This window comes from Mustela putorius, unplaced genomic scaffold (genome assembly GCF_011764305.1).
Source record: "Mustela putorius furo isolate JIRA1106 unplaced genomic scaffold, ASM1176430v1.1 tig00003987_pilon_pilon_pilon, whole genome shotgun sequence".
NCBI lineage: Eukaryota > Metazoa > Chordata > Mammalia > Carnivora > Mustelidae > Mustela > Mustela putorius.
The window spans coordinates 4,709,333-4,724,161 of NW_025422126.1; the positions used below are offsets into that span (position 1 = coordinate 4,709,333).

At 42.1% G+C, this 14,829-nt stretch overlaps 1 protein-coding gene across 2 annotated transcripts in view; it reads left to right on the forward strand.

Moving 5' to 3' along the window:
* The window catches only part of MRPL48 (mitochondrial ribosomal protein L48), a 55,956-nt gene that overhangs the window by 23,017 nt on the left and 18,110 nt on the right, over positions 1 to 14,829 (forward strand). For both annotated transcript variants that reach the window (XR_006604211.1, XM_004768083.3), the window contains exon 4: positions 4,771 to 4,859. Coding sequence is in view for 1 of the 2 variants with exons in the window: in XM_004768083.3 (XP_004768140.1) it covers positions 4,771 to 4,859 (89 nt within the window). In the remaining variant the exon portion in view is untranslated. The remainder of the gene's footprint in view (positions 1 to 4,770; positions 4,860 to 14,829) is intronic.

A 14,829-nucleotide genomic window follows, 5' to 3' on the forward strand; every position in this document is an offset into this window, starting at 1 on the left:
CTGGATTTGAAAATGCTTTCTTGCCAAGGAATTCTGGCAGAAGAGAGGCTGAGATGGGCTGGTGCTTTCACCTATGATGTGTTACTGTCTCAAAGATCACCTTTGGTTCTGCTGTTTGAAACCATGAGGGGTTTGTTTGAGTTTCTGTGTACTTAAGGATGGTGGTTGGCATCTGAATTTTCTTTAAATAAAATGTTCTACTATATAGTGGAGGCACCAGAGAGCTGTAACAGTGAAGTGAAATCGATGATCTTTGAACGTTTAGGGCAGTAGAAGAGTTTCATGGAGACAGTGACAAATATTTGAGCTGGCCTTGGAGGCTGGCTAGGATTTCACCAGTTGGAGAGTTGCAGTCCCAGTAGGGGTTACTGCCCAGCATGGCACAGAGGCATAGCGACTGCACGGTTCATGCAGAATGGCAAGTATAGCTCTGTGGCTGAGGAGCAAGGTTTTAAAGGCCTGGAGGAGTGGGAGAATGAGATGAAGTCGTTGAAAGTAGATTATAGAATCAAGCTTCTGAAATGCTTACCTAAGGACTATGAACATTTTGAAATATGGCCAAAACCTTCCCTGCCTCATTCATTGGTGTCTCTGTAGTGCCTGGTACAGTGCCTGGCACATACTAAGTACTTTAAAAAAATTATGTGGGTACAGTGAATAAATTGTTGAATTAATGAAAGAGAAGAACATGTTTTAGAAGGATCAGTTTGGCAGCTGTAGAGGATGGAATAGAGACAGGGATGTGGATACAGTGAGATTACCAACAATTTAGCCAAGGCTGCTCCTTGAATTTCGTAATCCACCCGTGCTCTCATTCACCTTTCCAAAGTGATCTTTTTTTTTTTTTTTTAAGATTTTATTTATTTAACAGACAGATCACAAGTAGGCAGAGAGGCAGGCAGAGGTGGGGGCGGGGGGGTGGGTTGAGGGGGAGGAAGCAGGCTCCCTGCTGAGCAGAGAGCCTGATGTGGGGCCTAATCCCAGGACTCTTTGAGATTATGACCTGAGCCAAAGCAGAGGTTTTAACCCACTGAGCCACCCAAATTGATCTTTTAAAAACATGTCAGACATACCCTTTCCCTGCTGCTCAGTGTGAAATGCAAATCCTTCACAAGGCCTAGGGTGGGGTGTTCCCATTCACTCCTCTGGTTTCTGGTATACTCTGTGCCCTTCTCACTTTGCTTCAGCCACACTGACCACCTTTCTTTTCCTGGAACATGCCAATAGGTGGCCTTTGCACTGCTATTCCCTCTGCCTGGAACATTCATCCTCCAACTTTTTGCCTAATAAATTCCTCTTTGCCTTTCAGATTACAGTTTATTTATTTTTTTGAATAAATAAGACGTGTACTTGGAACAGGTTTTAATGATACAAAGAGTATAAAATAAGCAGTGAGTCTTCTCCTCCTGCCTTCTAGCCACTTCCCCTCCCTGGGGATGACCACTACTTTCCTCTGAATTCTGGTCTCAGTTCCCATGTCGTTTTTTTCCAGAGAAAGCCTTCTCCGATACTCCAGTTGAAAATAGATCCACCAGTCTTATTGCTATAGCTGTCTGTGCTTTTTTTCCCCATTCATCACAATTGGTAATTTTATATTTATTTTGTGATTGTTCTGTTAGTTTTCTCCTCCCACTAGACTGTCAGTTCTGTGCTGCATAGTTGGAACCTGAAGGCTCAAAGGATCCAAGGTCTTAGATTCAGAAAGACAGAATTGGGATAGCAGCCAAGAAGATACCTCAGCTGGGTTCAGTGCTCTTTTATAACCTCTGCCAAAAATACCTTCTTCTTCCTTGCACGGTAAACTCTTAAACTCCTCTTGCAAGAATTCATCTGTTACCTCTTCTGAACCTACACCCCTTACCCTTCCCTACACCCACCACCTCCCCACACCAAGGCAGATTCATTGTTCCTTCCTCCAGGCATTCACTACCTTGCTCTCATCTCTATTAAAGGAATTTGTGCACGGTAAGGTAATTCTGTGCTTTCCTACCATCCTTCCCTAGTACACATTGAGTCTCCGGGGAAAGTGGCATATTCTAGTCATCTTTGTCCCAGTGTCTGTACAGTTGTTGGCATGTAGTATATGTGGGCTAATGCATGTCATGGAAAGGACCCATGATGTCCAGGTTTGTCTTGATGAAACAGTAGATTATAAATGCAGGATTGACTCTGATGCCACAACTGCTTTTGATGAAACAATGTGAATTACAAAGGCAGAAGCCAATCTCTGACTGCTTTGGCATAGAGCAGACCTGCTTGGAAGCCCATTTTATTTATTTTATTTTTTTAAAGATTTTATTTATTTATTTGACAGAGATCACAAGTAGGCAGAGAGGCAGGGAAGCAGGCTCCCTGCCGAGCAGAGAGCCTAACGTGGGATCCCAGGACCGTGGATCGTGACCTGAGCGGAAGGCAGAGGCTTTAACACACTGAGACACCCAGGCGCCCCTGGAAGCCCATTTTAGAAAGAGAAGCCTAAGAAATATTTCACTTCTCCACACTATTTGCTGTTTAGCCTCCCTATAGAATGGTGGCTCTGGGAAGATGATGGCAGGACCACAGGAGCTGGAATAAAAGGGATCAGATCCTAGGACTAATACTTCTCCAGAAGGTAGAGAAGTAGAGAATGAGCAAGAGAGATAGAAGAACTGTGTGGGGCTGGTTCCAGTGGGAGGACAGAGATGAGGAACTGAAATCTAAGCTAGGAAAGTACATTATCTAGCTAGATTTTATATTCTAGAAATTCCACCTGTGTGCATAGGCCATTTAGCTGGGTAGATCTGGGTTTAAATTGCAGTTCTGCCTTTTACTTGCTGGATGACCTTGGCCATTTGACCATATTTTTTGAGCTACAGTTTCCTTTTTTGTTTGTTTGTTTAAAGATTTTATTTATTTATTTAACAGAGAGAGACACAGCGAGAGAGGGAACACAAGCAGGGGAAGTGGGAGAGGGAGAAGCAGGCTTCCCTCTGAGCAGGGAGCCCAATGCCGGGCTCGATCCCAGGACTGTGGGATCATGACCTGAGCCAAAGGCAGACGCTTAAAGACTAAGCCACCCAGGTGCCCCTTCTTTTTTTTGTTTAAATTAAGTTTTTAATTTTAATTCCAGTGTAGCTAACATACTCATGATAAGTGTTCTCTTTGATCCCTATCACCTATATAATCCATGCCCCCACCCGCCTTCCCTCTGATAACCATCAGTTTGTTCTCTATGTTAAGAGTCTGTTTCTTGGTTTCTCTCTCTCTCTCTTATCTTTGCTCATTTGTTTTGTTTCTTAAATTTCTTCTATGAGTGAAATCATGTGGTATTTGTTTTTCTCTGACTGGCTGACTTCACTTAGCATTATGCTCCCTAGATCCATCCATCTTGTTTCAAATGGCAGAATTTCATTCTTTTTCATAGCTGAATAATACTCTGTTGTGTATATGTGTGTGTATATATATATATATATATATATATATATATACACCACATGTCCTTTATCCATTCATTATTTGATGGACACTTGGGCTTTTTCCATAATTTGGCTATTGTAAATAATGCTGCTATAAATATAGGGGTGCATGTATCCCTTTGAATTAGTATTTTTATATTTTTAGGGTAGATACCCAGCACTGCAGTTACTGGATCATAAAGTAGTTCTATTTTTTTTTTTTAAAGATTTTATTTATTTATTTGACAGAGAGAGATAGTGAGAGGGGGGACATAAGCAGGAGGAGCAGGAGAGGGAGAAGCAGACTCCCGCTGAGTAGAGAGCCCAGTGTGGGGCTTGATCCCGGGACCCTAAGGTCATGACCTGGGCCGAAGGCAGACATTTAACCAAGCGACCCAGGTGCCCCAGATAGTTCTATTTTTAGCTTTTTGAGGAACCTCCATTCTACTTTCCACAGTGGCTGTGTCAGTTTGCATTCCCACCAACGGAGCACAAGGATTCCTTTTTCTCCACATCCTTGCCAACACTTGCTGTTTCTAGTGTTTTTGATTTTATCCATTCTGACAGGTGTGAGGTGATACTTCATTGTGGTTTTGATTTGCATTTCCCTGATGATGAGTGATGTTCAGCATCTTTTCATGTGTTGAGCTATAGTGTTTTTATTTGTAAACAAGGATAACAATAATGAAGATTAAAGTCCCTCCTTGGAGGTGGGTCCAAGGGGTGCATGTCTGGGCCTACCACAATAAATGTGTATATGGAGATCCTAGTTTATACTTGGTAGTAGTATACAAACACACTGTTCTGTACCTTAGGTTTTTGTTTTTATTGTTATTTGTGTGGAGGTGTTGGAGGTTGCAGTGTGTGCTGGAGGGTTTTCCTTATTAGCACAGATAAGTCCAACAGATGGCTTGTAAAACTGTGGAAATCTGTGGTCCTCCTGGTATCTCGTTGTATTTGCCACTCATCTCTTTCTCTGTATGATCCACATTAGAAAACTTCAAAAGGATTATTGGCATTGGAGGAGCAAGCAAAAACCAGAGCACTATAAGAATGTATTTTGTCCTCTTATCACCAGTGGCTATACGAGGAGAGACTTTCTCAAAGGAAGATAGGTAGTGGGGAGTGGATATAGTCCAGGGCCCAAATGGAGAGAAAAAGAGGGTAAACTGAGAGTCAGACCAGGATCAAGAAATAGCTCCTGTCTCTTTAAACCAGCAATAGGCCTGCTATCCCACATATTCCCAGTCTTATGGTGGAGAATTTGTCTCCTCATGTGTGATGATCTGCCCTACAGGAGATTTGAAACATGTTTGTCTTATTTTCTGTCGTTTAGGTGGCATTCTGCTGAGTACCAGTCGGCACTACAAGACACGGCCTACCCATGGCATTGGAAGATACAAGCACCTAGTGAAACCACAGGAGGTAAAGGGAGCAAGGGTCCTTTAGAAGAGGATAGTGTGCAGCTTTTGCAAAGACCTGCTTAGGGTGGATAACATTGGAGGTAGATAATATTGGGGTCCCCCTTTAGTCCTCTCCAGTTATTTCATTTGGAAATGATCTGTAGTGAACTGTTTTGTTTCTACCAGCTCTCAATCTTGTCCCTACACCAGGTTATTGCAGTGAAAAGCCAGTGATTTGGTTTTATTATTTGTGGTGCTTTAAAAATCACCTTCTTAGTACTTATTTCAGCATGGACTTCACAATAAAGGATATATTCACTTAAGTCGAATGAACGGTTTGTGGCAAGTAGAGGCGGATTGGTATTTTCAGCCGAATAGTTTTACAGTATTTGCAGATTTAAAAGATGTTTATGTTTCTTGCATACATTATTAGTGGTAACTGGGAGTTAGTTCTAAGCATGCTAAGATTATTTAGCCCATTTCTTAGGACTCCTAGATCTGCAGGATTACTTCTATGGTTAGATTTCTGGGCATGTGCAGAGGGTTTTGCAGTGAGGTGGACACACCACCAGCCTGAAAGTCAGAAAGTCTGGTTTGAGTCAGATTCTTTCACTTCCTATAAATAGTATGGTTAAGAAACATTTTGCTTTTCTACCTAAGGAGACGTCTACATCTGACCTTTTCCTCTTTGGTTTATTGTAATGTTCTACATAACCATGATCGTTTCCCACCACCCCTTTCTCTCCTTGGCAGAGGTCAATACCACCTTATTTGGGTCTCAGAAACCACTAAACTTGGGGTGCCTGAGTGGCTCAATTGTTAAGTGTCTGCCTTTGGCTCAGGTCATGATCCCAGAGTCCTGAAATCGAGCCCCGAATCAGGCTCCCTGCTCAGGGGGAGGCCTGCTTCTCCCTCTCCTACTCCCCTTGCTTGTGTTCCCTCTCTCTCTCTCTCTTTTTTTTTTTTTTTTAAAGATTCCATTTATTTATTTGACAGAGAGAGACACAGCTAGAGAGGGAGCACAAGCAGGGGGAGCAGGAGAGGGAGAAGCAGACTTCCCGTCGAGCAGCAAGCCTGATGTGGGCCCCCATCCCAGGACCCTGGGATCATGACCTGAGCCAAAGGCAGATAGATGCTCAATGACTGATCCACCCAGGTGCCCCTTGTGTTCCCTCTCTTGCTGTGTCTCTCTCTGTCAAATAAATAAACAAAATCTTAAAAAAAAAAAAGAAGAAGAAGAAGAAGAAGTCTGAGCATCCTCCTTATAGCAGGGAATTTCATGAGAGGATCATTGCCACATCTGAGGCTTATATTTAGGCAGCCTCCCAGCAGGAAATAGCCCAATTAAAATTGTTCATTTGTAGTTTGTAGTGGGAAGAGGACTGAACTGGGAACCAGGAAGCTTGTAGGCTTAGTTATGCCACTTATTACATCTTCATGGCTTTGGATAATTAACCTTAACCCTCTGGACATTGTGGGCCCTGAAATTATATGTAAAAATTTTTTTTTTAAGATTTTATTTATTTATTTGACGGAGAGAGAGATCACAAGTAGGCAGAGAGGCAGGCAGAGAGAGAGAAGGGAGGAAGCAGGCTCCTTCCTGAGCAGAGAGCCCAATGTGGAGCTCACTCTCAGGACCCTGAGATCATGACCTGAGCCAAAGGCAGAGGCTTAACCCACTGAGCCATCCAGGTGCCCTGTAAAGTGTTTTATATGTGTAATTTTTTTCTGGGAAGAGAGTCCATAACTTTTATCAAAGTCTTAATAAAGGCTGAGAAACTGGATTAGAGTATCTTTTTGTTTTGTTTTTTAAGATTTTATTTATTTGACAGAGAAAGAGAGCGAGAGCAGGAACATAAGCAGGGAGAGTGGGAGAGGGAGAAGCAGGCTTCCCACCAAGCAGGGAGCCCGATGCTGGGCTTATGACCTGAGCTGAAGGCATATGCTTAACAACTGAGCTACCCAGGTGTCCCTGAATTAGAATATCTTTAAGAGTCTTTCAGCTCTGAGATCATGTAATTCTGTCATGCTCTGAAACATTTATCAAACGTCTATTATATGGTGGGCATTGTTGAGGGTGCCTTGTCTATTCAGAGTGGGTTGTAATAAAATTTTAGAGGATGAATGAACAAGATCTGGTTCACGCTCAGACAGCTTGTAAATCATTAGAGGTAAGACAGATAATTACACTCTTCAGCAGAAAGTGACAGGTGCTAAAAGGAAGATACAAAGTGCTATTAAAATTCAAAAGAAAGAGTGATTTACACCCTTTCTGAGTTGTGACACCTTAGAGTAGTTGTTGGAGATGTTTTATTTTGTGATACGCCTCTTCTAAAAGTCCCATATAAATTAGTAGGAAATAAACTTCATTTAGTTTGGGTGTGTGTTCTTTGTTTTCTTGTTAATTTCTTGGGATCCTCCATCTTTTGTTTATTTTTGTTTTATTTTTAAAGATTTATTTTATTTATTTGTCAGAGAAAGCGCGCACACAGACAGAGGGACAAGCAGGCTCCCCTCTGAGGAAGGAACCCGATGCGGAACTCAAATCTCAGGACCCTGGGATCATGATCTGAGCCAAAGGCAGATGCTCAACTGACTAAGCCACCCAGGTGTCTAGGGATCCTCCATCTTAAAAGATAATTTTCTGCATATGCCATGCTCTGACCGACTCTGTAGTTTGGTATAAAAGGCAGCTTAATGCCCTATTAATGCCATCTGTCCTTATATTTCTCCCTAGTTTCTTCTCCCATCTCAGGGATGGATGAGTTTTTCCCTAGTTTCTTCTCCCATCTAGGGAGTTAGAGAATAATGCTCTAACTGCATTGAGCCTCTTGGCTTTTATCCAAATCATCACACTGTTTCAAGGCCTCACAAGTTTCTCTATAAAACATACTCTTTCAAGGCTGTTCTGTCTACTTGGAATATCTTCTCCCTCTTTTCACTTGGCTAATGCATCCTCAACCTTTAGCTTGTAGTGAGGAAGCAGGATGAGGAGGGGGAAAATGAACCTCCCCTTCTGAGAAAACTTCCTGGATTCCCAGCACTGGATTACTTGTCCTACCATAGTTCCTAGAGTTCCTTGTGCTTGCTCTGTATATGATTTACTGCTCTGTTTGAATGGTCTGTTTGATGACCATTTCCCCTTCTAGCTCTTTCTCCTCAGTTTGCAGCAGAGGGCCTGGAATCAAGTTGAGGACAGTAAATATTGATCAAGCTGAACTGATATGTGCTTACTAGAGCTGCCCCAAGGTTTTGTAAATCAGAGCTGGCAAACACAACCCACTCTTCGCAAACAGCTGGGTTCAGATGACCTTGGTTGCTTAAAGGGAGGGATAGGGATGCTCTCTTTGGTTAGGGTTGTAGGCTTTTCTCTGATGTCATTTGTTGTCCCTGGGTGGCTAGCCAGATAGTAGTGAAAGTTGCTGCAGGCTCCTTGCTTCCTGCATGGTATAGTACATGAAAGTTCTCATCTGCCAGCTTGCAGAGGCTCTCTCCAGGTCTCTGTTTCTTCTCCCCTATTGGGGAACTGGACTAGAAAGGCTTGAAGGCCCCCTTTCTCTCCCTAAGCATAGATCCTAGAAAAAAAAATGAGCTCCCGGATTCCATTTTTTTTCTCTCTTTCTTTCATCCCTAAGACAAGAGTTAATTCTCATGCACCAAGTGCCCAGACCTTGTCCCATTTCTGCTGGTGTAATCTTACATGCTGTTATGACCCAGCTTGACTGTGGCAGTGAGGGATCATGCTTCAGAGCTCATCTCTAGACCTAGCACTGTGTCTCAATACATAGACCTCATTATTTCCTCAAGGGCCCTGAATCATTCTGTTAAATTTATTTATTTATTTATTTTAAATCTTTTTTTTTTTTTAAAGATTTTATTTACTTATTTCACAGAGAGATAGAGAGCACAAGTGGCAGGCAGAGGGAGAGGGAGAAGCAGGCTCCCTGCTGAGCAGGGATTCCCGAGGAGGGCCTCGATCCCTGGACCCTGGCGATCATGACCTGAGCCGCTTAACCAACTGAGCCACCCAGGCACCCCACTGTGTTGAATTTAAAAGGCTTCAGATTGTTTGGAGTGATTTTTATTTCATAGAAATAAATGCGTAGTCCTTCATTTTTGTAGAGTGCCAGGTTATTTCTCCCAAGACCACTTACTTGCCCTCAGCTGTTGTCCTGCCTTCAGTCTTGGGGTAATAATAATCCAAGAAGCAAAACTGCCAAGAGGAGGATGTGGGAGGATGGAATGGACACAACATAAATTGCTGTCAGTTTATAATAATTGTCCTGTGTTCTATTTTCTAGGACCCAGGGGCAAGAGAGTAATATGTATCTTTTGTAATTTAGTCCTCTTTATAGAATGGCTCCCTAAGAGTCGAGATGTCTTTTCTCTTGGAAACAGTTTGCACTGTTGACATAGAGGAGGTGTCTGTCATTTATGACACCTATTTAGTTTGTTGTAACACCCATAGATGAGCTCCCACAGCCACAAGTCTGTGAGGAGACTGTGGCATCATTCCCAGAAAAATCAGCAGATCAGAATCACTTTATGGTGACAGTCCCAGCTTCCTGGGAACAGAAAGATGGGTCTTTGCCAGTGCAGTAACTATAGGGCTAGACATGGGCTATAGGACTGATTTAGGGAAGAGTTGTTTCAATTAGTGTCCACATTTTTCCTCAAGTCTACCTTCTGTAACTTACTGAAAAGAAGAGCCATTATTGAGCATCTACTATATGCCAGGCACTGCGTGAGCACAGATGATGCTCAGGTGAATGGGACACAGTCTTTTCCTACCAAACGTATATAGCGGGCTGGGAAAGATAGTGCTCAAGAATCTAACTAACTACACGTGGTAAGTGCTATACTAGGGGAATGAACTAAATATCAAGATAACAAAGTTAAGGAAGCAATTCTCCCTGAAAGTGTCAGTGAAGGTGTTTTGGAGGTCACCTCAACAAACATTTCCTAAATGGGGCCTGCATTCATACACTGAGTATGTAAAGTGACTGGCCTTCAAAGTATCCAGCTGCTTGGGGGTACACTGGGCAGCACTGGGGCTGTAAAGAACATGCAGGAGTTTCCCAGAACTTTTCAGATACAGAGAATGATTCCTGTGATGACCTTACTCAGCATGTGCCATTAGAGTGCCCTCATCTCCAGTCCACCAGTCTCATTCTACCTTGCCTGTACTGCTGAGTTACAACCACGTCAGAGTTTTAGAGGGAGTCATGTTTGATATGAATAATAGCAGTGATCCCTTTCCATTTTCAAAGTGCCTTCACATCCATGATCTCGGTGCCTCTCAAGCAATATGCCCTTGGAACATTGGTGATCCTAGAGCTGAGCCTCACCTCAGGTGTATTAAGGGCAATCTTCCACATTTTAGAAAGATATTAAATTCATGGATAGACTTTTCTAAATTTCAAGTTTTCTCCCATCACTTTTACTTGATGAAAACAAATATTAACAGAGAGACTTAGATATATATTCATAGTTTTTGAAATGTAGAGAACTCCATTTATGTAATATAACCATGTTTTCTGCTAGTAAAGTCATTCTTGCATATGATAAAAGCATATGGATGAGGAATTTGTGGTGTTTCACAAAGAGAAACATGATTTTTCTTAGGCCCTTTACAACCAACAAATTGGAAAACGATGCCATTTGACTCACCAACTATTCTGTCGGATAGACAGGGTAGAAAAGGAAACTGATTGAGGGGCATAAATAATTTCTCTATGACATGCATCTGGTGAAGATGGAACCAGAACCAGAGTTCAGTTCAGTTCAACTCAACATTTAATGTGGAGAAATAGAGAAATGAATGCAATGTAGTACCTTCTTATAGGAATTGAGATGGTAGTTTGGCTGCCATCATATAGAGAGAACCACTTAATCAAGGGGCATAAACAAGATAGCTTATTTCTCTTCCACATAAAAGTGTAAGTAGATATTCCAGCTTTCGGCTTTGCCACACTTAATACTGCTTCTATCTCAGTTTTGAGATGGCTGCTCCCGCTTCAGCCATTATGTCCACATGCCATCAAGCAGGATGGTGAAAGGGAAAGTAGTGTGCGAAGCTCTATCTCGCTGGCCAGAACTTAGTCACATAACCATACCTAGCTGCAAGATTGTTTGGGAAATGTAATTTTTATTATGAATGGTTATATACCCAGCTAAAATACAGCAGTTCTGTTTTGTTTTTTTTTACTTTGATTCCTTTAATGATTTTTTTATGAATAAAGTTGCCATCCATAGTTGTCTTCCCACAGTTGTGTTATTAAAGGAGAAAGGGGGAGTAGATATTGAGGAAACTGGCAGGCTTCGCACACTTTCCTTAAAAGGAAAGACAGAGGTTGAGAGAAATGTTTTGGAATTAGGCACACCTGAATTAAAGATTCACCCCTGATGATTACTAGGTGTGTGTCCTTGGGTACCTTCCTTAACTTTTCCAAGCCACAGTTTCCTTGGCTTTATATAGGAATTATATTTCCCAGTGTTGTTTTGAGAAGTAAATTAAATAAGAGAATTTTAAGAACTTAGCACAGTGTCTGAAATATAGAACCGGTAGGTGGTGATGATGATAATGATAGCGTTAGTCTGTTTTTTCACAATTCCATAACATTCTATCTTCCTCCCTCAAAACATGCATCTCCTTATAATTGTTTGTTCTGTATATGTCTTTCCTGATGAACCGTAAGCATAAGTGAGCAGAGACAATGGCTGTCTTCTTTCCTATCCTGTCCCTGATACTAGTCCTGCTCTTGCTCATCACTAGCCGTCAGTATTTGTCGAGTAAATGAGTACGTGTGATTGAGAGTGGTGTATCAGAGGTGTATTTGCTATGGGAACATGGAAGAGTAGTACCTAACTCAGCCTGAGAAATTAGGGAAGGCTTCCGGGATAAGTATGAACTGAGTCTTAAAAAATAAATAGGAGTTGCTCACGTTATTCCTGTGGGGTGAAGCGTCAGAGGTTCTGCAAGGAGGGGGAGCCTTCTGGGTGAAGGTAGGGAGACACTGACCCTGGACCCTGAAGATGCATTTGAGAAAATTTTAGGAGTTTTTTTTTTTTTTTAAGATTTTATTTATTTATTTGACAGACAGCGATCTCAAGTAGACAGAGAGGCAGAGAGAGAGAGAGAGAGAGAGGAGGAAGCAGGCTCCCCATCGAGCAGAAAGCCCGATGTGGGCTCCATCCCAGGACTCTGGGATTATGACCTGAGCCAAAGGCAGAGGCCTTAACCCACTGAGCCACCCAGGTGCCCCTTTTTAGGAGTTTTTTAATCCTGGAGTTTAAAGTGGGTACTAGGGGATGAGGGACCATGAAACATGAGAAGTAGGCAGGTCTAGATCAACCCTTTCTAAACGATACCATTTATTAAGTAACGACTCTATACTCGTAAGTGTCTCTGCTAACTGCCCTTTCAACTGTACCCACCTGAAGTCATTGCTCTTGGTTTCCTCCTGGAGAGTTAATCATCGTGGTGCAGCAAGGTGGCTTGTGTTGAACTTGCCTTGGGAGGTGGGCTGCTCTTTATGATTAAATTGAGATTTGTTCTTTCTTGTGTGTCTCCTCTCTTTCTCTCTGAACTGTGAATTCCTCGAGGCCTGGGACTGTTTCTTTGGTGTCTTTCCTGAGTGGATGAATCAGCACTTTGCATAAATGTTTCATCTATAAAGCATGCCAATAGAATACCAGGAACACAATTATCTCCAATTTATAGTAATACTCGTGTCCTATTTGTGTACATTACTCAGCCTTTTTTAAAGATACCATTTATTGAGTGACTTTTATATACCAGATGTCATAACTACTATGTGCTAGGCTTTAAAAGCATTATTCCATTTTAAAGTATTATAGTTCACTTATCATAGTGAGCACTGAGTAATGTTTAGAATTGTTGAATCACTCTATTATACACACCTCTAACTAATATATCATTGTGTGTTAACTACTGGAATTGAAATTTAAAAACTTAAAAAAAGAAAGTAAAAAAAAAGGCATGATTCCTTTTATAGTATTATAAATGGTATATTTTTATTTAATCCTCAGATATCCTAGTTATTAAAGACCCTGTTTGAGGACTCTAAGACTCAGAGAGATTCAATGACTTGCCCAATTGCTAGTAATTTCCAGAGCCAGCATTTGAACCAAGGATAGTCAGAATCCATCTGATGTCTATGCTCTTTCCATTTCACGTAAGTTTACTATTTCGAGCTTCATAAGAACATTAGGTGTTCTAGGGGAAGAAACTGACACATAGAGAGGTCATTCAGTGTCATCCAGTGACTAAGCAGATAGGCTTTAAGTCCGGCTTTTCTTTGGCTTCCAAGTACAGTGCTTTGTGCGGTACCAGGCTGTGCCTCTTGGTCATCCCAGTCAGGGCCAGGCCTTCTGTCTGGTGCCTTCTCCTGAGTGTGTCATATTGAGTTATAAACACAGTCATTTGTTTTTTGTGTACCTCATAGCTCATGGACTGTCCAGAGTACCATCACCATTTGGTCCCTAGTTGTCAATTTTTAAATTTTCATCACCAGAATTTCTGGAAGCCAAATATTCTGCAGGCATAGCTGCCTTTTCACTTGCAGATTAGGATGATACTGTTCCGTCCCAGTTTTCCCGCTGTGAAGAATGCCACCAATAGTGATAGGCAGACACTATCACTTCTACAGAATCTAGAGGAGAGAGCCTGGGCTTGGGGACACAGACCCAGCTTCCAGCCATGGCTAGACATAAAGTTGTTACCTTTGCCATTTCCTTACTGCTATGACCGTAAACAAGTTATTTCCCACTCTGGATCTGAACTTTCCCCTTAGATAAAATTAGGAAGGGAAAGGGAAAGCCCTTGCTGTTATAGTGGCCTATGAGTCTGATCTGACTCTTTTTCCTGCTCTTCTCCAGCAAAGTTTCCCAGTAATCCTGGGCAAGTAATGTGCTTTCAAAGGACCTCCGTTTTCTCTCTGTAAAGTATGGATAATAATATGGACATTTCTTTACAAAAATGGTTTAGTGATTTATCCCATGGCCTATTTGGGTGATCATAGTGCAGTCCTACAGATATCTAAGAATGGCTGCCCCAGGTTGTCACACACTGAATCAAGGTCAGACATAGGAGTGTCAAAGTTTGATGGTGGACAGTAGTCTATCGTCCCTGCCACCTTTCTCCTTCCCTTCCTTTCCTACCTGACTCTCCTCCATGTGCAGTCAGGGTGGCCTTCCCCAAACATGACTCTAGTCATATGCATGCTTTGCACAGATATCTTTAGTAACTCCGCTTGGTGGTTATAAGGGCATGAACTCAGGCAGTAGGGATAGAAAGGAGGGGATGGATATGAGAAAGCTTGTACAGGCAAAATTATAGAAACTGGTGTCTTAAATGCAGTCAAGCCCTTGCTCGGTATGCTGACCCTGAGAACTGAAACATAATGTCACAATGGGCTCCTAATAATGTGGAGAGGTCCAGGCATATCTAGGCCAACACAGAAGAGCAAGTGAGATGCCAAGAGGGATACTGGAATCAGCTCTTTTTGTTTTGTTTTGTTCTCCTAAAGCAACACCTTTGAAGAGCCCTGGCATTTTCCCTGGTTATAAAAGCCTCCTAAAGGCTTTAGAGACGCTCCTTCCCTCTCTGCTGGAAAATTTTAGCAGCTCCCCATTGCATTCCAGTGTTAGCATTCTTCACAGCTCCGAGTGCAGCGCTGAAAAGTCTGGATCACTGCATTTGGCTACGAATGTGGTATGCTCTGAAAAAGAGAGAACAAAACTCCTGTTCTTTGATGGTTGGTCTCTGGAGTCTGGGTTCTCACTCATGGCAAAGTCTAGGACCCTGGGATGGCCACCACTGTAAAGAACTTTAGAAATGAGAAACTGTAAGATGCTATTTACATAATAGAGGGGTGGGTAGGATCTTTATCATAAAGATATGAATTCCAGAAACTATAAAGGCTATAAAAAGTTTAGCAATGCAGAGGCTATAGTGGAAAAAACCCTGC